The sequence below is a fragment of the Vipera berus genome, assembly GCF_964194415.1.
Source record: "Vipera berus genome assembly, chromosome: 1".
Lineage (NCBI taxonomy): Eukaryota > Metazoa > Chordata > Lepidosauria > Squamata > Viperidae > Vipera > Vipera berus.
In genome coordinates this window covers 272,120,382-272,146,888 of record NC_138202.1, presented here as the reverse complement: position 1 = coordinate 272,146,888, position 26,507 = coordinate 272,120,382, and the positions used below count along the sequence as shown (strand labels likewise).

At 43.6% G+C, this 26,507-nt stretch overlaps 1 protein-coding gene across 2 annotated transcripts in view; it reads left to right on the top strand.

Moving 5' to 3' along the window:
* The window catches only part of EPM2A (EPM2A glucan phosphatase, laforin), a 52,892-nt gene extending 27,417 nt beyond the window's left edge, over positions 1 to 25,475 (top strand). For both annotated transcript variants that reach the window (XM_081312811.1, XM_081312812.1), the window contains exons 3-4: positions 5,060 to 5,301; positions 23,530 to 25,475. In XM_081312811.1, coding sequence (XP_081168937.1) covers positions 5,060 to 5,301; positions 23,530 to 23,804 — 517 coding nt within the window. In that variant the 3' untranslated portion in view covers positions 23,805 to 25,475. The remainder of the gene's footprint in view (positions 1 to 5,059; positions 5,302 to 23,529) is intronic.
* Positions 25,476 to 26,507: the final 1,032 nt, after the last annotated feature.

Below are 26,507 nucleotides of genomic sequence, written 5' to 3'. Positions count from 1 at the left end.
GGCCGCATCAGCATTACAGTTGCCCTTAAGGGGGCCAGGTGGGTGTGGCCTGGGTGGGCGTGGCCTACGGGGTGGGTGTGGCTAGAGTGCGTATGGCCTACTGGGTGGGCGTGGCCAGCTCTACATCGTTCGCATCAAGGGTGCCTATGGGGGCCTGGGCAGGAGTGGGACAGATCTGAGGGTCTCTGGCAGAAGGAGGGTCTCTGGGCCAGGGCCAAGGCAGTAGGGGCCGTTCCCTCCCTGTTTCCAGGATGGCTTCGCGGGCCGCATGAAACCACTTCGCGGGCCGGATCCGGGCCTTGTGTTTGACATGTCTGATATAAGTTATATAAGGGGCAGATGCTAAAATGGAGGAGTTCTTTTGCCTCACTTTAGTGAGAACCTGGATGGCACCAATTAAAATCATTGATGGCAAAAGTAATGGCAGCAGTTTCTTGCATCAGTGTAGACATTTACTCTCTACTCATGGAACAAAGCCAGTCTAACATTGCTTAGAAATTGGAAAAAGCGTTCGTATTAATCATGCAAGCAAGAGGGAGGGGCTTCACCCTTCCCAAGTTGTGCTGATAAACATCTTCAGAGGACTCCAGGCTTCCTCAGTTCCTTCCCTTCTGTCATTTTTATTTGGTTTGTTTCTCTCTTTGTTTTTGTTTTCCCCTTCCAGATTCAGATATCCTTTCTTCAGATGGGATTCCTATTCAAGGAAATTCATCATGGAGGAAAGTCAAAGGGAGCATTAGTCCCATATCAGTATGATCCAGAGTTGTGGTGGCATGGTGGTTAGAAAGCAGCACTGCAGGCCAACTCATTGCTCACTCCAGGAGTTTGATAAATAAATAAATAAATAAGCCTTTTATTGTCAAAGTACAACATGTGTACATTGAGATTAGCTGAGCCTCCCCCCATGCTCTCCCCCCCCAACACACAGTGACAACAAACCCTCCATCCTACCACACCATGTGAACCAACTACACCACACACCGGCCTCCCAAGTCAATTCTGCATAAGATTATGTCCCATTTAAAAGCCTAACAGCCCACGGATAAAAGCTATTTTTCAGCCTGTTGGTACGGCTGGCTATACTCCTGTATCTCCTACCGGATGGTAGGAGAGTAAAGAGATACCGTCCAGGGTGTGAGTCATCCCTGAGAATCTTCCTCACTCTTCTAAGGCAACGAGCCCTGGCGATGTCATCCAGTGGTGTCAGAGGACAGCCCACAATGTCTTGTGCTGTGCTCACCACCCTCTGTAATGCTTTCCTATCCGCGGCTGTCAGACCAGCATACCAAACCACAATACAGTACGAGAGGACGCTCTCTATAGTAGACCGGTAAAAGAGGGTCATTAGCTGTTGTTCTACCCTGTTCTTCCGCAAGACCCTAAGAAAGTGAAGCCTCTGTTGGGCCTTTCTAGCCACCTGGGTTGTGTTAACTGAGCGGTGCAAGGATGTCTCAGCTTTCCATCCTTCCGAGGTTGGTAAAATGAGGACCCAGATAGTTGGGGGGGGGCAATATGCTGACTCTGTAAACCACTTAGAGAGGGCTGTAAAGCACTATGAAGTGGTATATAAGTCTAAGTGCTATTGCTATTGCTATCAAACAGTAATTGCCAGTAATGAACTGCCTGCCCTGTGAAACAGCCTCTTCCTTGAGATACAGATGGCCCTGACTCTAGTGATCTTTCAGAAGGCCTTAAAGACCTGACTTTTCCTCCAGGCATTGCAGCTTGGATGTTAATTATAGGAGCTCATTGTTGTCATCCAGGGTTTGGATAGATAGATGGATGAATAACAGAAACTATCTTACATACATACATGCATACATACATCCATACATCCGGTAAAGTAACTTAATTTTGGCAAGTATTAGCTTTAATCATAAGGAACAACCATAGAGAGCTGCATTATAAAAAAACAAGTTAAATTCATCACTTCATTATAGATAAACAAATTTATTGAAATCTGTTTACAGAGGCCTGTTTTTACACCGCTTCTTGATGTGGTTGAATTGCTTGTGAAACCAGAAGATGGTAATTTTCTAATACTTCACAGTGCAAAATGGTGTCAGAACAGCAGTGACATTTTACAACTGCAGACTTGTAATGTCTCTGTAGGTAAAAACAAATTCATATGATTAAATGAAAAAAGTTTGTTCTAGTTTTATGTGCATTCAAAGTGATTTCTCAAATTTAATTAAGAATGTGCAGAGTTGGGAAGGAAAATCATCCATTCATCCTGTGCATTGATATTGTTAAATAATTTAATGTATTGTGACAGGATAGTAATTGTAAAAGTGACTTTATAAAAACCATTTTCTTAATATCTGTTTACTGCATTTTTAAATTGAACATTTTCAGAACCAGCCTCAATCCCTTTGGTGTTGTTACATTGTGTAGAAAGTAAAGAAAATGACCTTGATGGAGATATGTTTGATTCATTGCTCAGGTGTTGAGAAACGAAAAATACTTCATTTCCACAATAAACAGATAATGTTTGTAAGCAACTCATATAGACACCTCTAATTCACTAAAATATAAGAAGGGAGATAAGGTACAACACAGTTTTACTTGCACAACTATTATTATAACCAGTCTCAATACAAGTAGTTTTAGCCTTCCCGCTGGGTTGATTTCTTGGTCTGGTCTATCTAATGGGGCTGACATGTTGCTCACAGGGCAAAGGAAATATGAAGATAGCAATAGCACTTAGACTTATATACTTATAGACTTCATAGCTCTCTCTAAATGGTTTACAGAATCAGCATATTGCCTCCAACAATTTTGGTTTTCATATCACCGACCTTGGACAGATGGAAGGTTAAATCAACCTGTCAGGATCAAACTCCTGACTGTGGGCAGAATTAGCTTACAATATTGTATTCAACCACTGTGCCACCACAGCTCTAATGAAGATAAGGAATTTGTTCTTAGATACCCTCATCTGAGGATATTTAATTGAAAATTCTTACATGCTACTCCTCATAGCACCCAAGAATGGCTATCGATTATTGCTTTGTCCTTGTTATCTCTTCAGGGCTGGCTTCCCTGTCTATTTTCCATTAGTATCATTGAACCATGGATAATGAATATTTTCAGCTAGATATAAAGTCTAAGCAACATCATTCACAATCTTTTGTATAGTCAATTTGGTCTTGTGTATGTTGTTTTTTATAAGTCTGTAGTGCCATCCAATTTACTCATTTCATGCTTTTCTTTCTCTTGTCTTCAAATATGTAAAGCGAGACTTTAGGATGAGAGTTCTAAGTTCTAGTAATTTTATGGAACTCTTGAACTTGATCATGGCATAATCTCCTAAATATCACATTTCAGGCTGCAGTACAAGAATTTTTTTTAAAGTGTGATTCATTTATAATTTCCCTTCCATCTCTCTAGTATATACTAACTTTTAATGTGAGTTTTAGAAGTAAGGACCACATCATTTGTCATGTAAAATAGCATACAGAGCTACCCTTCTGAAGATAATTGTTTGGATCATTCCACAGAAACAGTATAAAAGACAAACATGGTCTTAGGAATTGTTGTCAAGGAAGAAATGACTTATGATCAAAATCAGGCTCAGAGTATAACTTTAATAATAATAAAGTTAGAAGGGACCTTGGAGGTCATCTAGTCCAACACCCTGTTCAGGTAGGAAACCCTATACCATTTCAGACAAAAGATTGTCCGATCTCTTAAAAACCTCCAGTGTTGGAGCATTCACAGCTTCTGGAGGCAGGTTGTTCCACTGGTTAATTGTTCTAACTGTCAGGAAATTTCTCCTTAGTTCTAGGTTGCTTCTCTCTTTGGTTAGTTTCCATCCGTTGCTTCTTGTCCTACCTTCAGGCGCTTTGGAGAATAGCTTGACTCCCTCTTCTTTGTGGCAGCCCCTGAGATATTGGAACACGGCTATCATGTCACCCCTCATCCTTCTACCCTTTGTTGTACACATTGTCACATCTTGAATACCACTGTGTAATGAAATGTCTTTGTTATCTAAGAGTTAACAGACTTTGAGCACAGGGATGAAAAGCCAAAAACCTCAAGGAAAGTAAAAAATATAGTTATCCTGGTGATCTACTTTCTGATGTGAATCAATTTCTCTGTATAGTCAAACACTCACTAGCTTAGATACAGATGAAACAGAGAATTATTTTATTCAAGAAGCTGAATTTTTAGACAGAAATATAAGAAGCATACAAGGCTCATATGTCATATAAATGGCCCTCTAGTTAAAATTGCATCATCCAGTGTTTAGTATATTAGTTACCACTATGGGAAAACAAAACCATTACAGAGAAGCACATTTCTGGAAGACTTAAACTAACATCGTTAAAATGCAATTAAATGTGACAAGCCTTGTATCTATGGAAGAATGATAGAATTTGTTATCATAATGTATAGTGACAGTCCCCACAAGAATGAGGTAATTTGACAAATAGGTTACTCTCTGAGGATTTCTTAAGTCGATATTAAGAACATTGTCTTCTGAGTAAATTGCTAGAATGTGAATGATAATGCAATACAAGTGATAAATAACTTGTTTCATAATGCCCAAACTAAATCACTGGCAGTCTAATTTAGAAGTCCAAGTAACTGAACTCAGTATCAATAACAAGATTATTCAACTAAATGTTTTTGTAGGCCAAATATTGGTCCGTTACTTGATTTCCCCGTGCAAGATTTGACAGCAGATTTTTTTATGTACAGTGTTATATTTTATATCCAGTAAGAAATAGTTGTTGTAATGTATGAGTAATTATCTGGCCAAATTATGAAGTGAACTTCTTAGGATGTTAGAAAGTATTATCAAAAAATACATTTTTCTTTGTCCTTCATGAAAACCTTGAATTTGGCTTGAGGGGGTTCATTCTAGTCTGTACAAATAATTCTTTATTTCCTTCATTTCTTTCTTGAATTTCAAGTTCCTAGTGATATTTGGCAAGTTTTTATTTAAACATGAATTGTAGAAAATGACTACCCCACAATTAATCATGTTGCTGACTTAGATAAATCAATGAAGTCTTTTAACATTCATTAGTTCAATATTTTTCTCTTTGAACAGGATTTTGCCAAATCTGTGGTTAGGAAGTTGCCCTCGTCAAGTGGAACATGTGACTGTCAAACTTAAACATGAGTTGGGCATTACAGCTGTAATGAATTTCCAGACTGAATGGGACGTGGTTCAGAATTCCTGGGGATGCAACCGCTATCCAGAACCAATGAGCCCAGAAGTTCTTATGAAATTGTACAAAGAGGAAAGCCTTGCTTATGTCTGGATGCCAACACCAGACATGAGTACTGAAGGTAATATTCACATTCCATCTCTAGGAAAGCATCATTCAATGATATAATTGTATAATGTAACTACAAATTTACTTGGATGCTTGCATTATGGTTCTCATAGCTAATTATGTATTGTTTATTCTTAGAATATACTAAATATTCAGCAATATTCAAAGGAAATACCTGTTTTTATGCTAGAGGTTAATAATATGATGGTGCTGTTTATAAAGATAAGAAAACCATGTTTACTCAATAGGCTATAATTAATTTCTATCAGTGCTACTAAAAGTGTATAATTATTTAATTTATAAATATAAATGTGTGGAGCGGCATGGTTTCCTAGTGGTAAAGATGCTCGTCTCCCACTCAGAAAGTTGAGAGTTCAATTCTGGGTAGTGACAGATGTTTCTCTTTTAGGGCACAAAGAGAAAATATCTGCTGCAAATTCCACGTAGGTGTCAGGAAGAGCATCCGTCCAGTAAACGCTCAATTCCATTCAGTCGCCCTGACTCTACCCTGAATTAAGGGATTACAAGCTCATAAAAATATAAATGTAAATATAAATAAATGTGGCAGCAAGATGGATCTCAAAAGTAAAATGATTTGTTTCAACACATATATTTTCTTTGGCCCGGGATATTGTCCATAAAACTATCATATAATCATAATTAATTAAGATCATTAAAGTAAGGTCATTTTTGTGCATATGAATTATGTATTCAAAACTGCATGCTGTAATAAATGCTCTGAAACACTATAATTCTGGGTGTTTGTTAGTCAGCCAATTAATAGGGTCATAACTACTCCTTTAAAGTTTGTAAAATGCTACACAATTAATCAATTTCACTGTACTTTGCTAAAATAGCTTTTAAACTAGATCAATATTTTTCCAATAACACTTCTCATGTTTGCAATATTCCAGATAGCAGGATCAAGAAAGATGTTTATCTATTACTTAGCAGAAAAGTTGTGCCTCACATTGTTGAATTAAAGTTAGAAAGTAACAAAACAGTTAAAATTTAAGTGACAGAATAGCCAGGCAATAATTAATAAGATCCCAATAATCAAGAGTAATAAAAAAATCAAAATCAGCAAAATAACTCCATAAAAAAGCCCCAAAAGATAATCAGATGCCCAACTTGCCTTCTGGAAAAGTATAGCCTTTATCTGACTATCAAGCTGGAAACTTTCCCTGAAGAATTTAACATTTAATGCCTCTGTTGTAAACCTCTTGTTCATATCTCAATTGAGAAAGAAGAATTGGAGCACTCCTGAAGTGACAGTATTAAGCTGGAGAAAGCTTACATATGGCCAGTTTTAGGGTGGAAAGTATATTCCCTCTATGTTTGTTGAATGTTTATCATTTTAAATTAATTAGGCTAGTAGTGTAACCTTTAGACAGCACTTTTTCAACATACCTTTACCTTCTGAAGTTCCTTGTCCTTGTCTTCAATTAGCTTTATTAAAGTCATGTTTTACAGCCATGTCTGATCATGTCTTAAATGAACTATGAAGAACACAATTTTTGCTGAAACCGCTTCAGTACAAATAACAATACTCCTTTGAAGCTCTATATAAACAGAATTTGAGATTTTATATTTTTCATCAATAGTTTTATAGGAGCAAATAATGTGAGGTCCTTTTAGTTCACCACACATTCCTACAGTATTCAAATTCCTCTTTGGGCCAGACTAGATGTTGTGCAAAGTTAGAATTGATATTGTTTTGTGTGTATTTAAAGACATTTGAAAAGCAGACTTTAGAAGTTGTACTAAGCAAAACAACATGGGTGGGAGACTGAACCTTTTTCTTGATCAACTTTTTATTTTGGCTTTGAATTGTTCCTATTGCTTGGAACTGTGGTTTTAAGTTGATAAAGAGTAAACATGGAAAGCATTACGTGCTATACATTTCCTGCTTTTTCACCATGCGTGTAACCTTTGTTTATGTCACATAACTGATTACAATATCTAGATTGGGCCTCTTTGGAGGAGATGGTGGTTTAGAAATATGAAATATAAAATAAATAAATAATACATAAATAAACATGGGAATGGCTAGCATAGGGGAAAGGTGAGACAAAAAAATGCACAAAGCAGAGATGTTTTCTATAAAACTTGCAGAGGTATTCTGATCCTGCCCCTGCACATAATACATTATTTTTTTACCTCCTTCAACTTTGCCAGGCGTAATCATTTTTTTAGTCCATCATCTGCTTGCATCACATGTCAAAAATATATGGGCTTCTGCTTCCTAATAATCAGGTTCAAGGGAGCAGTCACTTTACTTCTTCAAAGACCAATTGATTGGTAATTCTTCTTGAACTCATGTTAGTCTAGGTAACTGTTTTCAGATCCATAATTCTTGAATGATCAGCATAGTCAAAAACTTGCTTTACTGCGTAAAGAAAAAAACTCATTCATTTAGCTCACTGTGATAAAGTCTGCATCTTATATTAGCAATGTGATCTTATGTGTCTCTGTCTTTTCTGAAATTTGCCTATTCATTTATCTTTTCTGTTTCCATATATGACTCTATTTTTCTTTCTAAGATTTTTAGTAAAACTTTCATTCTTGAAGAATTAGTTCAGTGGATGAATAATACGCACTTTCTCTTGCATCTTTCTTGTTCTATATAGGTGTGCACACCAGTCTTTTCCAAGCACCAGGCTACATCATGTTTTCTATAAGTATTGACCTATAGCTGTTGGCAAGCTTTAAAAATTTCACTAATCTTTAAAATATCTTTCATTTTTCTTTTCTTGTTAATTTTTCTGTGTTTGATTTTTTTTCCAAGTTACTTCTTGTTTGATGTTGAAAATCTGCATTCAGTCAAATTCTTCTTATTTATCAAAGCCTTTTGATCAATAAGAATTTAAAATGATTTAATAAGAAAATAACAACAACAATAGTAATAATAATGTAAGAACAATAAGAAGATGATCAAAGGTCTGGAGACTAAAACATATGAAGAACGGTTGCAGGATTTGCGTTTGGCTAGTCTAGAGAAAAGAAGAAATAGGGGGGACATGATAGCAGTATTCCAGTATTTGAGAGGCTGCTACAAAGAGGAGAGGGTGTGTGTCAACTAATTTTCCAAAGCACCAGAGGGCAGGACAAGAAACAATGGTTGGAAACTAATCAAGGAGAGAAGCAACCTGGAATTAAGCAGAAATTTCCTAACAGCTAGGACAATTGACCTAGTGCAGGGGTGTCAAACTCAATTTCATTGAGGGCCGCATCAGCATTGTGGTTGCCCTCAAGGGGCCGGGTGGGTGTGGCCAGGGTGGGCGTGGCCTACTGGGTGGGCGTGGCTAGAGTGCGTATGGCCTACTGGGTGGGCATGGCCTGCTCTACATCGTTCGCATCAAGGGTGCCTATGGGGGCCTGGGCAGGAGTGGGACAGATCTGAGGGTCTCTGGCAGGAGGAGGGTCTCTGGGCCAGGGCCAAGGCAGTGGGGGCCGTTCCCTCACTGTTTCCAGGATGGCTTCGCGGGCCACATGAAACCACTTTGCGGGCCGGATCTGGCCCCCGGGCCTTGTGTTTGACATGTCTGACCTAGTGGAACAGCTTGCCTTCAGACGTTGTGGGTGCTTCATCACTGGAGGTTTTTAAGAAAAGACTGAACAGTCACTTGTCTGAAATGGTATAGGCCAGGATCTCCGGCTTGAGCAGGCGGCTAGACTAGAAGACCTCCAAGGTCCCTATCAGCTCTATTCTGATTCTGATTCTTTGCCTTCTGTCTTTCCTTGGTCGTATGAAAGGTCATTCTGAAAGTCATTTGAATTTCTTTTTTTTTTAATTTTGGGGAATATTTTTGTCTGCTTTGTTTTTCATGTGATGCCTCTTGCTTCTTTCCATAGCCATATCCATTGCTTTCAATCCTGCACGAAAGGCAGATATAAATCCAGTACATCAAAATAAATATTGCATTCAGACTGAGTGTCCCCCAGCTGCTAGTATATGTATATCCTTTATTTCTTTGTAAAACTTAACCTTTATTTTGGACACCAAAATTCATTCTGCACTTAGAAGTGTTGTGGCTATTTGGATTGCATTTATCCATCTTCAGTTTCCATTAAGTAACTTGACTGTGACGTTGTCCATCTGGTGATGTCAATTCATAAAGCTTGTATTTATGTTGGCTAAAGCAGGTTTGGACAAAATGAACAAAGAATTCTCTCTGTAAAATTCTATTAACCTTTTTACTATTCTGATGCATTTTCCAATTCAAATCCTCCTAATTCCAAGTATCTCTTTTTCTCCAACTTTGTCCATCCAGTCACCCCATTACTGGATTACATTCTTTCTGTCATTTTGTTTATCACTTCCTACATTTTTCCATATAATTTGTGTCCTCTGCCATTATAGCCATATTAGGTGCATGAAACTTATTTAAAGCTGATACTCATTGAATAGTCACTAATTCTAATAGATATAGTTCTCTTTATTAGTTTATAGGCAACTATATACTTAGCATTGTACTTTTGGAAAATTATTGCCACTCCAACTGTTTTACATATGCTCTTGCTCTGAATATCACATAAACTTCTGATTTAAAATAACCCATTCTGGTCCACTTAAACTTCATTTATTCCAAAAATACTGCATGTAATATGTTAACATACCTGCTTCAATATTTCTAGAATTCCTTGATTTAGGCATTTACAATTCCATATTCTCATTGTTTTTTGCTTTGGAAAAATCACTTCTTTTTCAACACCAATAACATTAGTGACCAGATTTCCATGTAGCTTTGTGCTGTGTGCATTTTATCACTTCATTATCATTTTTCCTCATTAGCTACAGGAAAGTTTTTTAGCCTAGGAGGAATCTCAGCATTTGACATCCAACTTGTTGAGACGTTTATACAAATACAATGCAACAAGATAAAAGTATCTTGCTATCTTTAAAAAAAAATGGAGTTTTTACCCTAACTTTCATTATAGGTATACAGCCCCACCTTCCACCTCCTTTGGTGTGGACTATTCTTTGTTCCACCCCTCCCCTCTTGATGTTACTCCAACAAGTGTTAAGCTTGAGTTAGACTGATGTGGACGTAGGTATTGAGACATACTTACACTGCAAAGTGGTTGATGGGTAGCATAGGTTACAGATGGTTGCAGACGGGCTGGTATGCACACCTCCCAAATTTCAACTATGCATTGTGTGGAGATGCACGTCCTGCATGTTGATTGGTTGATCTGACTGTTGGTAAGTTTTCTGTGCTTGTTTTAGCACTCCTTAGCTTAAAACATTAACATTCACAGAAGTATAAATGCAACAACTATGTTGTTGTTGTTGTTAGCTGCGAAGTCATGTCCGACCCATCGCGACCCCATGGACAATGTTCCTGCAGGCCTTCCTGTCCTCTACCATCTTCTGGAGTCCATTTAAGCTCACACCTACTGCTTCAGTGACTTCATCCAGCCACCTCATTCTCTGTCGTCCCCTTCTTCTTTTGCCCTCAACCTTTCCCAGCATTAGGCTCTTCTCCAGTGAGTCAACAATTATGTAACCATCTCCAAAGACAGGCGTGTACATTTCTTGTCATGCAGTGACACAGAAGTCAAATTCCCACCTTATCCTATCAGGAGAATGCACTTCCACCAGCATATGCTCCCAAGGTCATTGTTGCTGTTGAATTTTCCTTAAAGAAGTAATATCCTGGGAAGAAAGTAGAATACATCTTTATTTAAAGAACTGAAAAGCTGTTGGTCCTACTTCATGTTTCTTGTGGAGTGGGAATCATTGACATTGTGACCCCTCTGTCTGCTTGTTTCATTCTTCCTTGTGGGTTAATGAATTCATGTTATTCACTGAGGAAAGAAGAGAGGTCAACTTTACTCCGTTTTGCACCTCACCATAATCAATCTGTCAAGCCCCGCCGGCCTCCCGTCCGCTCGGCCTCGACAATGCCCGTGCCGCCGCGGTCGCAGCCCCGCCGAGCAGCCGGCCGGTCCCCAGCTGATCGGCGCGCCCGGGCAGCACCTTCCCCGAACCCCGGACGCTTGTTTAGAGGGCGTGGCCTCGTCTTCTGCCGCAGCGTGCTGCCGCAGCCCCGCCGAGCAGCCGGCCGGTACCCAGCTGATCGGCGCGCCCGGGCAGCACCTTCCCCGGACCCCGGACGCTTGTATGGAGGGCGTGGCTTCGCCCGGACTTCGTAGAGCGCGCTGCCGCAATCCCGCCGAGCAGCTGGCCGGCGCTCAGCTGTTTGGCGCGCCCGCTCCCGGACGGCCAGCGGGCGCGCGCTCGCCTCGACACCGGGGACGGCGCCGGGCGCCCACCAGTCTGGCACTAATGTTTGCTTCTCGGCGGCTGGACCCTGGACTGCGGATGGCGCCCGGGCGGCAACGGGCTGAACCCAGCGAACAGTTAGACTCGCCCCAGCAGTTGGACACGGCCCAGCAAACTGTGGAGGGGTGTGTGGCTGTGCCACCCTCTGTTACTGGACTCGGGGGGAGCTTAACGTCCGTAACGCCGGCACGGACTGGGGCGCGCGAGGGAGCGGAAAAACAGAACTCACCTGGGAGGGGGCCTGACAGGCTGCAGCAGAGCACACGATGGGTGGTGGCTTTGCACGGTGATGGGTGGGGTGTTTATGGGGAGGCGGGCGGATGCCGGTTTGCTTTGAAGGGGTGGGGTTAGGGTGTGGTAACATGATAAAAGAGCGTTGAGGCTAGGTGCCTCACCGCTGACTTTACCGCGGTTTGATTTGTGGAAGAAATAAACCTGGTCACCCGTTCCTTTTGGAGTGCTTTTGTTTCCTGGCAAAGGACGTCGTGACAGTAAGTCAGCGTTGTTCCAGGATACCTACTGCTGTTACTCACGCTTTGGGCATGGCAGAGGATCCAACGGGGCTTGATTTGGCAGCCGAGGAGGAAGGGGCTGTTGGGGCTGCAGTTGCAACTCCACCTGATCCTGGCGTGACAGAGGGGCCAGCAGTGCGGCCGAAGACCAAGGGGGTTGTGGCCTCGGCTGTGGCTGGTGATAGTTGGGAGGAAGGGTCTTTGGCTCAGAGTGGGGAGGGGTGGCAGAGCCCTCCCTTGGAGCGTTTGGACCAAGTTCATGGAGAGGGCCGTTCACGGGCCTCAGTGTCGGCTTGGAGGGAGCGGCGGCTGACGGAGGAGGAAGGCGAGGAGTGGAGCTACTCTACGGCCCCAGGGGCCTATACTATGGATGTGTTGCGGGACCGTTTTGGGGAGTTTGGGTATCAGGACACCGCACCTTGGTCGCCTTCGGGACCGGCTCAGGAGACGCGGCGATGGTCGCTACAGAGGTTGACGCCTGGCCAGTCGGACCAGCCCAGTTTCCGCTTGGCAGGCCCAAGGTTTCGGGGCCCGTCATCACGGCTGACGGAGATGGGAGCTGCTCAGGCCGACCGACAACACCCTGGGGCGTCAGACCAGGCAGAGGCCACCAGGTGGGCAACAACGGCCGGGGCGTCCGCCAGGCCATGGAGCGGGCGGCACCAAGCGCCAGGTATAAGGGGGCCCAGGGCCCAGGGGGGCCCCTGGGGCCCGGGGTTTTTCTGGGGCCCTCCACCACTGCCAGTTACGTACGACGGCCACCCTGACCGGCTCGCCATGTTCCTAAGCCACACTATTCACCACCTGGACCAGTACGGTGCTGCCTATGCTTCCCAATGGGCCATGGTGGTGGCCATCACAGCAAGCCTGCAGGGAGAGGCCGCAGCTTGGGCGGCTGACCTGTATGGCGAGCATGCTCGGGAGCTGGCTGACGTCGGATTGTTCCTGGAGTCACTGCGGACGCAGTTTGAGGATGTGGCCCGCACCCACAGGGCTGAGGCGGAGGTGGTGGGGCTGCGACAACAAGGCAGGCCCGCGGCAGAGTATGTCGCTGAGTTCCGCCGAGTGGCCCGTAAACTCCGCTCTTGGCCGGAACGCTTGCTGGTACACCACTTCCAGTCGGGATTGGACGGCGCGCTGCGGAGGGCGTGTGTGGTGCGTGGAGTGCCCGAGCGACTGCTGGAGTGGTACCGGGTCACTGTAGAACTCGACGTCCGGCTGCGCGAATGCAGGGGTAAGTCAGAGGGGGTGGTCGGGACCCGTAGAACCCCTGAGAGGCCAAAGGAGGAGGATCGGAAGGCCTCCAACGGCAAACCCCCCTGTGCCGCTTCCGAGACCAGCTATAAGATGTTTCCGGTGCGATCAGCCGGGGCACCGAGTGGCCACCTGCCCCTTGCTGGCACCTCGTGCTGCCGCAGCAACTCCCGCCGGAAAGGGCCCCACAGCACGAAAGTCAGTGGAGCATTCAAGGGCTGCTCACCAGCTGGCGACCCTGTTGACGACATCAGCAATCGGCGCGGAAACACCCGAGGCCCACGACCCAGAGCCCTACGAGAGCCTGGAGGAGGAGGAGGACCCTATGGTGAGTGACCCAGTGGTACCTTTCACAGTTCCAGTCGTGCTCATCAACCTGCGAACGGGACATAGGGAGGCTTGCCCAGCACTGATCGACACAGGCAGCACCCGGTGCCTCATCAGCCAAGCGGTGGTTGCCCGGCTGGGAGTGGAGGTGCGCCGCCTGCCAACTCCCCTTCGTTTCCAGCAGGTGGACGGATCCCTTTTGGGGGGGGCTCCAGTCACCCGGGTGACGAGACCTATTCGATTGGAGATAGGGACCCACTGGGAGACTTTACGATTCCTTGTCGTTCCATCAATGACGGAGACAGTGATTCTGGGGTTGACGTGGCTCGACAAGTGGGGGCCCACGATCTGGTGGGGGGAGGGCTGTCGGCACCTACGGTTGGGGACAGGGCCACAACCACCACCACACGCATACGTGGGTCCTTCTGAGCAGCTTGGTGGTGAACGGGTTCAAGGGGCAGAGGGGGAGGCGGAAGCCTGCTTCCCACAGGTGTACGCCGACCTAGCAGAGGTTTTTGACGAGAAAGAGTGTGACGCTCTGCCTCCTCACCGTGCGACGGACTGCGCCATCGAGCTCGAGCCGGGTGTAAAGCTGCCAAAACCGCGCATGTACGCTTTGACGCCTCGCGAGATGCAGGAGCTACGCCGTTATATCGACAAAAACCTCGCGAGGGGGTTCATCCAACCTGCCCGATCCAAGATAGCAGCGCCAATACTGTTCCGGGAGAAGAAGGATGGCACGCTTCGCATGTGTGTCGACTTCCGAGGCGTCAACGCGGTCTGCGTCGAACACCTATATCCGCTGCCACTCATGAAAGATCTTCTGGCACACTTGTCGACGGGACGCATCTTCACGAGGCTAGATTTACGGGAGGCGTATTATCGGGTGCGGATTAGAGCTGGGGATGAGTGGAAAACAGCGTTTAACTGTCCGTTGGGCAGTTTCCAATTCTGAGTTATGCCGTTTGGACTTCAGGGGGCCCCAGCCGTCTTTATGCAGATGATAAACCAGGTGCTCCACAAGTACCTGTACCGCGGGGTGCTAGTGTACCTGGATGACATTTTGATATATACTAAGACTATGAAGGAGCATATCGCCCTCGTGCGCCAGGTGCTACGGAAGCTGCTGGCTGCCCGCCTCTATGTGAAGCTCACTAAATGCGAGTTCCACAAGACGAGGCTGGATTATCTGGGGTATCGAGTGTCTGCGAGTGGCATAGAGATGGACCCTCGCAAAGTGGAAGCCGTCCTGCAATGGCAGGCGCCGCGGACGTGGCGACAGCTGCAGAGTTTCTTGGGGTTCATGAACTTTTACCGCCAGTTCATCCCAGGTTTTGCAGCAACAGCCCTGCCGCTGACGGACCTGTTGCGGACGCGACAATCCGGGGAGAAACCACGTCCAGGGTTGAAGCTGGCATGGACCACCACGTGTCAACGGGCGTTCGAGACTTTGAAGGCCCTGTTTGCTAAGGAGCCGGTGTTGGTACATCCCGATCCTGACCGTCCGTATGTGGTCCAAGTCGACGCCAGTGATGTCGCGGTAGGGGCTGTGCTGTTGCAACGGAATACGGAGGGCGTGCTGCAACCATGTGCCTACTCCTCCAAAAAACTGTCGTCGACGGAACGCTCATGGGCAATTTGGGAGAAGGAGGCGTTCGCCGTGCGCGCGGCTTTGGAGATGTGGCGACATTTACTGGAGGGGGCTGTCCATCCCTTCGAGGTCTGGACAGACCACAAAAACTTGGAGGTCCTGCAATCCCCGAGGAAACTGGCGCCCAAGCACGTCAGATGGGCTCTCTTTTTCCGGTGATTTAATTTCGTCCTGAAGTACGTACCGGGGGGGCGGAACTTTCTTGCTGATGCACTCTCACGGCTGCCGCAATACGACACCAAACGAGAAGCAGTTGTACAAGAGCTCATCCCGCCTAGTGCATCCCCGAGTGCGACCCAGACAATCTGCAGCGTGGGGGACGATTTGACCCGTGCCATGGACGAGGCCTTAGCTACAGACACTTGGCTGAAGGAGCATCCCGGTCTACTAACTATGCGCGACGGCTTGGCCTGGCACGGGGATAGGCTGTATGTGCCTCAGGCACTACGCCCCGCCATTCTGCGCCGATGTCACGATGCCAGGCAGGCTGGTCACTTCGGCTTCCTGAAAACTTTACACTTGGCACGCCGTCAATTCTGGTGGCCGTGCATGAAGGCGGACGTGGAACACCACGTCCGGGCCTGTCACGTATGCGCCACAGCAAAACCCCGTGTCGGGAAGCCGTTAGGTCTACTACAGACAGTTTCGGACCCTGTACGACCATGGCAAGACATTGCCATGGACTTCATCGTCGGGTTGCCCGAAAGCAGGGGTTACATGGTAATCTGGACAGTCATCGACCTTTTTTCCAGACAGGCGCACTTCGTCCCCTGCAAGGGGCTGCCGTCCGCCAAACGGCTGGCACGACTGTTTCTGGCCCATATCTATCGACTGCACGGGGTCCCTCGACGGATTATTTCGGACCGCGGGGTCCAGTTTACAGCACAGTTTTGGCGAGAGTTTCTACGACACATCGGCTCTACCCAAGGCCTCAGCTCCGGTTACCACCCAAGCACTAATGGGGCCGCTGAAAGGGCCAACGCCACGGTGGAAAGGTTCCTCAGGAGTTATGTGTCGTATCAGCAAACAGACTGGGCGGACCTCCTGGTATTTGCTGAAGTCGCCCACAATAACGCCGTGCATAGCAGCACGGGTTTGACACCATTCCAGGTGGTGGCGGGGTATGATTTCGTCCCTGTCCCGGAGTGTGGACAGGGATCGGCGACACCCACCAGGCCTGGGGAGTGGATGCACCAATTAGGGGCCGCCTGGAAAACCGCTAGGGAGGCGATGGTGAAAGCCCAAGCACGGGTGAAGGAGCAGGCAGACAGGAAAAGGGAGCCCTTCGACACCCCCAAGGTCGGGGAGTGGGTGTATCTGTCAACCAAATATCTGCACTTACGGGTACCGAGCAGGAAGCTAGGCCCCAAGTTCCTTGGCCCTTTCCAAGTGATTCAAATGATCAACCCCGTGACCGTCCGTTTACGGTTACCAAAGTTCCTAGGGAAGATCCACCCGGTCTTCCATAGTAGCCTACTAAAGCCCGCTAGGGGAATAACAGAGAAGGCGGGTGGGAACGCTCCGGGGCCTGTTCACGGGGACCGGTACGAAATACAGGCAATCTTAGATTCCCGGGTACGGAGGGGGCAGGTACAGTATCTCGTGATGTGGAAAGGATATCCATTGGCCGAAGCTTCATGGGTGAGGAAAGGGGATGTTCAAGCAGGTCGTTTGGTCACGGCTTTTCACCGTACACATCCCTCCAAACCGGGGGGTAGCACTGGGGACTCAGCGGCTTGTCTTCGTGGAGGTCTATCCTGTCGTTCTTCTTTTGCAGGAGGGCAGATGGTAGGGGGAGCCGACTGTCAAGCCCCGCCGGCCTCCCGTCCGCTCGGGCCTCGACAATGCCCGTGCCGCCGCGGTCGCAGCCCCGCCGAGCAGCCGGCCGGTCCCCAGCTGATCGGCGCGCCCGGGCAGCACCTTCCCCGAACCCCGGACGCTTGTTTAGAGGGCGTGGCCTCATCTTCTGCCGCAGCGTGCCGCCGCAGCCCCGCCGAGCAGCCGGCCGGTCCCCAGCTGATCGGCGCGCCCGGGCAGCACCTTCCCCGGACCCCGGACGCTTGTATGGAGGGCGTGGCTTCGCCCGGACTTCGTAGAGCGCGCCGCCGCAATCCCGCCGAGCAGCTGGCCGGCGCTCAGCTGTTTGGCGCGCCCGCTCCCGGACGGCCGGCGGGCGCGCACTCGCCTCGACACCGGGGACGGCGCCGGGCGCCCACCAGTCTGGCGCTAACGTTTGCTTCTCGGCGGCTGGACCCTGGACTGCGGATGGCGCCCGGGCGGCAACGGGCTGAACCCAGCGAACAGTTAGACTCGCCCCAGCAGTTGGACACGGCCCAGCAAACTGTGGAGGGGTGTGTGGCTGTGCCACCCTCTGTTACTGGACTCGGGGGGAGCTTAACGTCCGTAACGCCGGCACGGACTGGGGCGCGCGAGGGAGCGGAAAAACAGAACTCACCTGGGAGGGGGCCTTACAGGCTGCAGCAGAGCACACGATGGGTGGTGGCTTTGCATGGTGATGGGTGGGGTGTTTATGGGGAGGCGGGCGGATGCCGGTTTGCTTTGAAGGGGTGGGGTTAGGGTGTGGTAACATGATAAAAGAGCGTTGAGGCTAGGTGCCTCAACGCTGACTTTACCGCGGTTTGATTTGTGGAAGAAATAAACCTGGTCACCCGTTCCTTTTGGAGTGCTTTTGTTTCCTGGCAGAGGACGTCGTGACACAATCCTTACAGAGTATTTACCTTTTGTAAAAGGTTTTCAGTAGATAAAATTTGAGTGCAGTTCTATTTTTGAAAAAAACAACAACTGCTTGTAGTAGTTTTTCAGTAAGATAGGATGTGAATATGAGACCTCACTTCTTGCAAAATCAGAAGAAATATAAGCATTGAATATGCTCCAGTCCTCCCCACATTCTTATTATTAGACCTCAGATATTTGCCAAGGGACACACTCTGCTTAGGTTTGCCTTTTCATTTAGGTCCTCTTGCTTATTCCATTTCCTTTCTCTTGCTGGCAGGGATGTTGAATTTTTACATTCTTCCTAGTTGAATGGGATTCTTTTATTAAAAAATGAGGTATACAAAAGAATGCAGGGGACAAAAGAGTTGTAGTTGTGGAAACATTGCATTTTAGTTAGGATTATGCCTGGAACAGAATTGCTTTGTTTTGGAACGATGTATGTGAATTAGAAAAATATGTACTTTGTGTACATTGAATTATTTTCTATTGCCTCATGAGCATTAGTTCTTTTTTACATTTTTCTCTGTTGAACCCCATCTGCTTAATCCAGGGGTCTTCAAACTTGGCCCTTTTATGACTTGTAGACTTCAACTCCCAGAGTCATAAAAGGGCCAAGTTTGAAGTTCTCTGGCTTAAGATGGAACCTTTTGCTTATAAATCAAGTAAAAGACATCTGATTTAGTAACAACCTCATTCTTCCCTCCTTTCCAGGCTTGCCATAAGAAAACACCCTGTAGGTGTTGGGTTAGATTCTCTCTGTGCTTGAAAGGTAAAATAAATTCACGTTCTCCAAAGTTCTTATTCCTGAATTCTTGACTATATATATTCTATGACAATTTCTGCAAAGGGCCTTTATTTATTTTCATTGGGAAGACCTGTTCAGGAAGCCCTACCTGTAATTCAAGACTATGATTCATAAGCAACTTCAGGCAATATTGTGAACAGAATGCTACATTTGTTGGTGAAAAACTAAGATGAGAAAGACATAAAAATATAAGAATGCTATGATGCATTCTTAACTTATTCTAATTCAGTAATTTACAAAATAGACAAAGAGCAGCAAATCAAATTGAATCATTAGCTGATCTGCAGGCTGCCAATAAAAAAACTAAGCACTACGTGTACATTTATCAGTTGATCTGCTTCTTAGCTTATTAAAATACAGATTTTTTTACAACATACTGGAGAGGTAGGACATTTCCTTGGTAACATCACAGATACCATCCAGTTAGCATTATGGATAATAGGTAGAATAGATTAATTACTGAAACTACTCCTAAATTCAGCCTTTCCAAAATATTACACTTGTCATCGATCTGAAATCTGTACTTCTTTCATTAGCTCGCCACACCATAGTTATTATGATAGAACAACCTGTTACTGTATAAATTCCTTTTTTTTAATTGAAAAGTTTTATAAAAGTTACAAAAAATCCCCAAAACCAACCCACCCCCAACCCGCCCCCTCTCCCTCCCCCACTTCCCAGAGCTGAGTACAGGGTTACAAATATAATAATCATAATCTAACTAACATTAACCAACTATATAAATAACCAAGTTCATAATGCGCTTTAACTCCCCTTTAACATAAATACAAGCAAAATAAAAGTATACATAATAATAATAAAAAACATAAACAAATTAAAATCCAAATTATTAAACAATACAATATCCAAATTATTAAACCATACTAATACTAAAAATAGTAATAATACCATAAACTTAAAACTAATAAAAATTCCACTATAATAAACTATTAATAATAATAACAATCTAAAATTTACTCATAGGCTAAATGGAACTTTTTAGTCCCATAATAGGTAGAATAGATTAATTACTGAAACTACTCCTAAATTCAGCCTTTCCAAAATATTACACTTGTCATCAATCTGAAATCTGTACTTCTTTCGTTAGCTCGCCACACCATAGTTATTCTGATAGAACAACCTGTTACTGTATAAAGTCCTTATTTAGTACACTTTTTCTGTTTTTCTTAGTTCTTGTGTCCCAAAGCAGTTCTCTTTCCCTGTCTCTCACACAGACAGAGAGATAGGTAAATAAATCCTGTCATCAAGCTTATAAATTGAAAAGGACAAGGTACACAAGAGAAGGGGTGGGGGGGTAAGAGTTTTTGCAAGGTCAAAATAAACTGCTAATGCTGTTAGCAAGTATTTCTATCTAATACTGGCAAGTCTTCCCTTGGCGATTTTCTTGCTCTACTAGTTCATGATTCTTATTTATTTGGCTGATAGGGAGGACCAGAACGTCCTTTCCTCTTGTTTCTGCAGTGCCAGGATAACTAACAATTGGGTTGAGGCTTTGTGGCAGGAAGGGCAAAACAAGCTCCAGCTAGCTGTTTTTTGTGACACGTTAGTCCCTCTCTTGCAATTGTGTGTCAACCTTCCAGGCAAATGTAATGGTATGTGGGAATGATCTTGGACATGAGGAAGATTTGCAGCCAGGGCAACAACGGTTGGATAAATGGCAGCTTAGCCTGCAGAAGGAAATGTGGGCATGGGACTCGGAAGGGACTCTTCTTGGTTCCATATAAAGGCAGTGGGAGAGAAATGTACTTTCAGACTTGCAAGATTCTGTTCATGTAACCTTAGTTCTTCTGGGTGTACTTCCTGTCTGGACTGTCTTGCAAGGCCAACATCTGTCTTGCAAGTCTGAAAGTACACCTTTCCTCCATCACCTTTAAAGCCCAAGAATCTAGGGAGGATCCCTTCTGAGGCATATGCCACGCTTACATTCTTGCTGGAGGCTAAGCTGCCTCTTACCCAACTATTGCCTTGGCTGCAGCAATTCTCCCTGTCTCCCAAGCTCAGCCCCACATACCATTAAATAATATGACAATAGTGTTATACAATACAAAAGACTATAAAGCCTATGACAATTTAACAGCTTTTGTAGATCCAACTGTTGTAATAATGATGTGAGCATTAATTATGCCACAGAATTTGATATGGAGTAAGAAAGTGCATTTACTATATCATTTGAAATAGGGAAAATAGAATTCACAGTTGTTGAAAAGCATTTGATAGGTACATCAGACATTTTTAAAAAATACAAAATAATAAGAACTTCAACCGTATGTATCATAAGTCACATATACATTATTTAAAACAAATTCCACAATTTTCTCACCTTCATTTATTATATGAAAGATAATGTAGGAGTTGATCATGGTTAATTTAGCATTTCAGGATTTGCACTAAGCACCCAGAGTGTCTAATGTATAATTGAACAGGAAGAAAGCTTTCTCTGTGCAGAGTCTTGATAATGAATTAATGTGTTAACACATTAGCAAAATTTTTATTTTATATTTTGGTCTCCACACTATAAAAATGATGTTGAGATTCTAGAAAAAGTACAGAGAAGAGCAAAAAGATGATTAGGGGACTGGAGGCTAAAACAAATGAAGGATGGTTACAGGAACTGGGCATGGCTAGTCTAGTGAAGAGAAGGACCAGGGGAGACACAATAGCAGTGTTCCAATATTTGAGGGGTGTCACAGGCAGGAGGAGGTCAACCTATTTTCCAAAGCACCTGAAGGCCGGACTAGGAATAACAGGTGGAAACAAGGTCCCTTCCAACTCTGTTATTCAAAGTCTAGTTCTGTTTTACGCACTAAATCAGCTGAGAGGTCTTGGGTCAATCACTCTCTTTCAGCCCTAGGAAGAAGACAAGGGCAAATCATTTCTGAAATCTTGCCAAGAAAACTACAGGGACTTGTCCAGTCTTCACTGAGTCAAGGGCACCAAAAAAACCCACAGATGTTTATATAGATATTTGGAGTATTTTTACACTGCTGTTCTTCCACTTGGACTAATTTCTTTTAGAATGGCTTGTTGCTTGATTAGCTTTCTTTCTGCAAATCATGTGAACAACAGTTCTTTCAAGCTAGCATAGACTGTTTCTAACCTGTGTATAGGACAATTCTGTCTATATTTTTTATTCTGTAGGCAAGGCGAGGCGTGAGAGGGACAGTTGGAAGGCTGCTAAAGTCCTCTATGTGGCGAATCATTGATAATAGTGGATAACAATTGCTAACAGAAGTAAAATAATGAGGCCACTCTTAGCTGTTTGGCTCCAACATGCAATGTTTTTAAAGTCACCCTAGCTGATGGATAATCATGAAACTAGGTTATTTGACTGGATCTGGTTGTTACTATTCATTCAAGAAACAAAGCAAACAAAACAAAAAAAACCACTTTTATCCCTGAAATCATAATAAGGATGTAATGGGGCAGCTCATGGGTGATTAGGAAGAGACATTCAAATAATTGTGCCAATGGAGTATCAGAAATGATTGAAACAAAATAAAATTACAATTTTCTCATTTCACTTAAATAAAAACACAACTCTTTTAAAAAGTTAGTGGAAATGTTTAAGAGCACAGAACATTATTTAAATGAATGTTTTCTAATCTGGTGACTTTAAGATGTGTGGACTTCAACTCCCAGAGTTTCCCAGCCATTGATACTATTATTGGCATGTAGAGGTCCCTCACTTTTTTAAATTTATGCTTATGAAATACTCAGCTGATACACATGAGGGAGACAGATATATTATTTCAGATAGTTTGAAGTGGTTGTCACTTATTTATTTTTCAATAAGGCAATGCAATACTTCAGATTTATCTCCAAAAAGATGCTCCAGGATGCAAAGGAACACAATTGTAGCATTTGTTTATAACACATGAAAGCCACTACATCTTTTCCTGGGATCGCAAAGCAGATGCAGAAGATAGGCATGTGAACCTAGGAAATGACATGGCTGCTTTAAAGAGTTGTAGGTAAGTACCACATTTGTGGTTCTTTTTAAGCAGACACACAGAGACACATATCAAAAAGTTTGAGAGCAATAATTAGAGCTAATACAAATGAAATTAGAACAGAAAAAAATGAAAAAAAAACCTAAAAACTAAAAACGCAATAAGAAAAGAAAATGAAAAAAAGAGGATATAACGATATAAGGAATTAGCTTCTGATATTCTTCACAGCAGTTATAATTCTATTTTCTCTCTCTCTCTCTCTCAAGTTATATTGTGACTCTCTTCTTTCTATAATATATCCCATCTAATCATCATAAACATAAATCACAAGTTCATTTTTCTATATTTTTATGAAAAAAGTCTATAAAGGTTTTCCAGATTCTAGTGCTACATTTGTACTCCATTGTGCTTCAAAACATGCTTTCTGGAATGGAATCAGACCTGTTGCATAGCCTTGTTGCTCACAATCCTTCTCTGTTTGATTTAGGAGGGATTCACAGAAAATAAAGATGGTCTGAAGTTGGAGGCCCCACTGTGTTGTTTGAAATGCCCTGCTACTCAGAAAAATAAAAATAAAAATGTATTGCCTAATAGGAAATAGGAAGTTTTGCAACTAACATCAGACCAACTGGGGTGATCTAAGAGAGAGTTGAGGGAAAGCATGCCTTTGACAGTGATCTTTGTTTCTAATCCTAGGAAGAGTCCAGATGCTGCCTCAGGCTGTCTATCTCCTTCATGGGCTGCTGGAGAATGGGCACACTGTCTACGTTCACTGCAACGCAGGTGTTGGTAGGTCCACTGCTGCCATTTGCGGCTGGTTAAAATATGTGCTGGGATGGAATTTGAGAAAAGTGCAGTACTTTGTAGCCTCCAGAAGAGCAGCCATCTACATTGATGAAGAAGCTCTGGTCCGTGCCGAGGAGGATTTCTTCCAGAAATTTGGGCCACTCCGTTCCTCATTCAAGCCCTAGCAGCAGCAGAAGAAGAAAATGCTAGCAGCGTAGTCAGGCTCAAACTTCTCAGAAATCGTGGCTTTATCTCCAGAAATGCTACTACCACTGCCTGAGGAAATAGTAAGATGAAAATGTGAGTGAATGTGTCGGTAGCAGTCAGGATACATAAAGATTATGTAGCCATTTTAAAGAAGGAGAATTCACATTGATTACTGATAACACTGACTACTATTTGAGAAGGCGACTAATTTTAATTTGCCCACTCCTTCATGTCTAATCATTTGGCAGGTCCTGATTTAGGTAGCTAAGTAGGGTCAGGCCCTCTTAGTACTTTGATGAAAGACCTCTGGGGAATGTATCTAAAAGAAGGTGGTAGCCCATCATTTCCATACTGTGCCAAGGAAACGACATGGACTACCTGAAATAAGTTCATGTTACTGCCTTTCCCAAGCATTATTATATATTTCATTTTTACGGAGCTGCACATATGCATATGCAAACATGATCCTGGGGGCTAGAGTAGGAAAAAAACTGCAGGTTTCTGGTTATGGCTAGGGAGGCGTATGAAACTTGGTAAACCTCCTAGCCCAGACAGCAGATATGATAGAGATATCCAATGTCTCCAATGTAGATTTTAAAATCTAGATTTGTTATAAGCCTCAGCTTGGCTAACCTTGGAATCTGGGCATGATAAGAGTCGTAGTATAACAGTTGTGTAAAGGAAAAGAAACAACCTTGTCTACTTCACAGCGTGGGAGGAGAGCTATGATCATCCAAAAATCAGAAGGGTTTTGGTATTACATTTTCCACTTAACAAATGTTATTAAAAGGTATAGGTTTGGGAAGTTGAATTATGTTTTGCAGTTGTTAATTGATAAGGAACTTGTAATCTGTCTTACACGTATCCTCTATCTGCATAGTTAACCTGTCTTCCCCTCTCTTCCCTCCTCTGGCCTCACCCCAATTTAAATCCTGCATCAGTTTAGCCTCTCTGTGCATTTGATGAAGTGAGCTGCAATTCATGAGAGCTTATGCCCTTTAATAAAATTTATTTGTCAGAAAAGGTGCTACCAAGCTCCTCCTGATTGTGTGCTTCGGCAATAGAAGCTGTCACTAAATAATAAATCAGAAATATTTTTTCTCACATATCCACATGCATAGGTGTTGGTGTCAGTGGAATAAACTATTGTAATCCAGGTGACAAATTAAGTATGTGTAGGACCAAAGGCTATGCATTGTTTAAAACAAATGATTATGACTTAAATGGAAAAGTTAAACTCAGACAATACCTATGGGCATTGTGCAACAATCTAGATAAATTTGTGAAATCTCAGCTGGAATAATTGCCAGTTGCTACCATCACATCTGGAAGAATACTTAGGTGCTGATAATCACCTTACAGAGAAGATGGCATAAAAGTTTAATAAATAAATAGTGCCGCTGGGAGAAAAATCCAGAAGCATTACAGGGTTTAATAAACATGTGTGATAGCTTGTGAAAGGACAATTCTTCTATATAAATATTTTTATTTATTAACTATCCATACTTTGGTCTGTTTAAAACTATGTATCTTGTTCTTTATTTTTTTGTTAAAGTCATCTTGTACACAAAAATAGCACTGAATATGTTTTTAACTGCATATTTGACTTTATTTCTGAATTTGGATTTTAGCTAGCGTGTGCCAATAAATATTTGAAACACACAATATTACTGTGAACAAGTTCTTCTGTTGGACATCAATATCTGTGCAAGAATGACTTGCAGATCTTATGCTGCAATTGAATTATAATAATTTACAATGCATAACATAAATAAAGGGTTAAAAGTATTTGCTGATAAAATGCATGATAATACATGGAGAATAATTTTGACAATAGGAAGGTTCCATGTGGTCTATTTTAATTTTAATTATGTTTGTATGACACAGGACAAATTATAAGGCCAAATGGAAGCCAATTCATGCTAACCAGTAGCAAATTTACATCATAGAAACTTCATCTACTTCTCAAAGAGGTTTGTTAAAAGTAGCAATTAACAGCCCATATTTTAAACCAAGAACTATGTAAAGTCTAACAATTCAAAAAGCCAGAATAATCATTGTCATCACATCAGCAGCAGCATGATTGATACTTGAAAAATGATGGAATTCAGATAGAATAGCCCTCCAGTTGAAAGACAATCAATTGGGATAGAGAAGGGTAGCTACAGAAATCTATAAATATGCAAATATTTAAAACCAATTGTTCAGAAGTTGGGCAATTGTTGAATGCTGACTAAATGGGTTATAAATAAAACATTTACCAGATGAACGTGGACCTTGTGTGTTAATGTTGTATGAACATCTGGAATGTTTTGGTAAGTTCTTTTACTTGCTGACCACAAGAATCTTGCAAAGAAGTACAGCATATTAATCTGAGGGGGTTTTTCTGTTAACTGTACTTTTGAAGTAGAGGTGTGCATAAAACACATTCTGCCTGAGCTACTTTCTATGTGATAGTACCTTTTGAGACTATATCTCTGGAGAAAAACAGAGCCTTAAGCTTGGGCAGATCATATTAATGGCCTCATCGCAGCTTAATATTATTCTAACAAGAGAGGCACGATGTTTTTGCAAATAATTCCTGTTCCAACTTAATATGAGAGATGAAATCCCGTTCTTTCTCACTCCAAGCCAGGACAAGTTTGGAACTGGCATCAAAGTGACAAAATATGTCAGGTTGC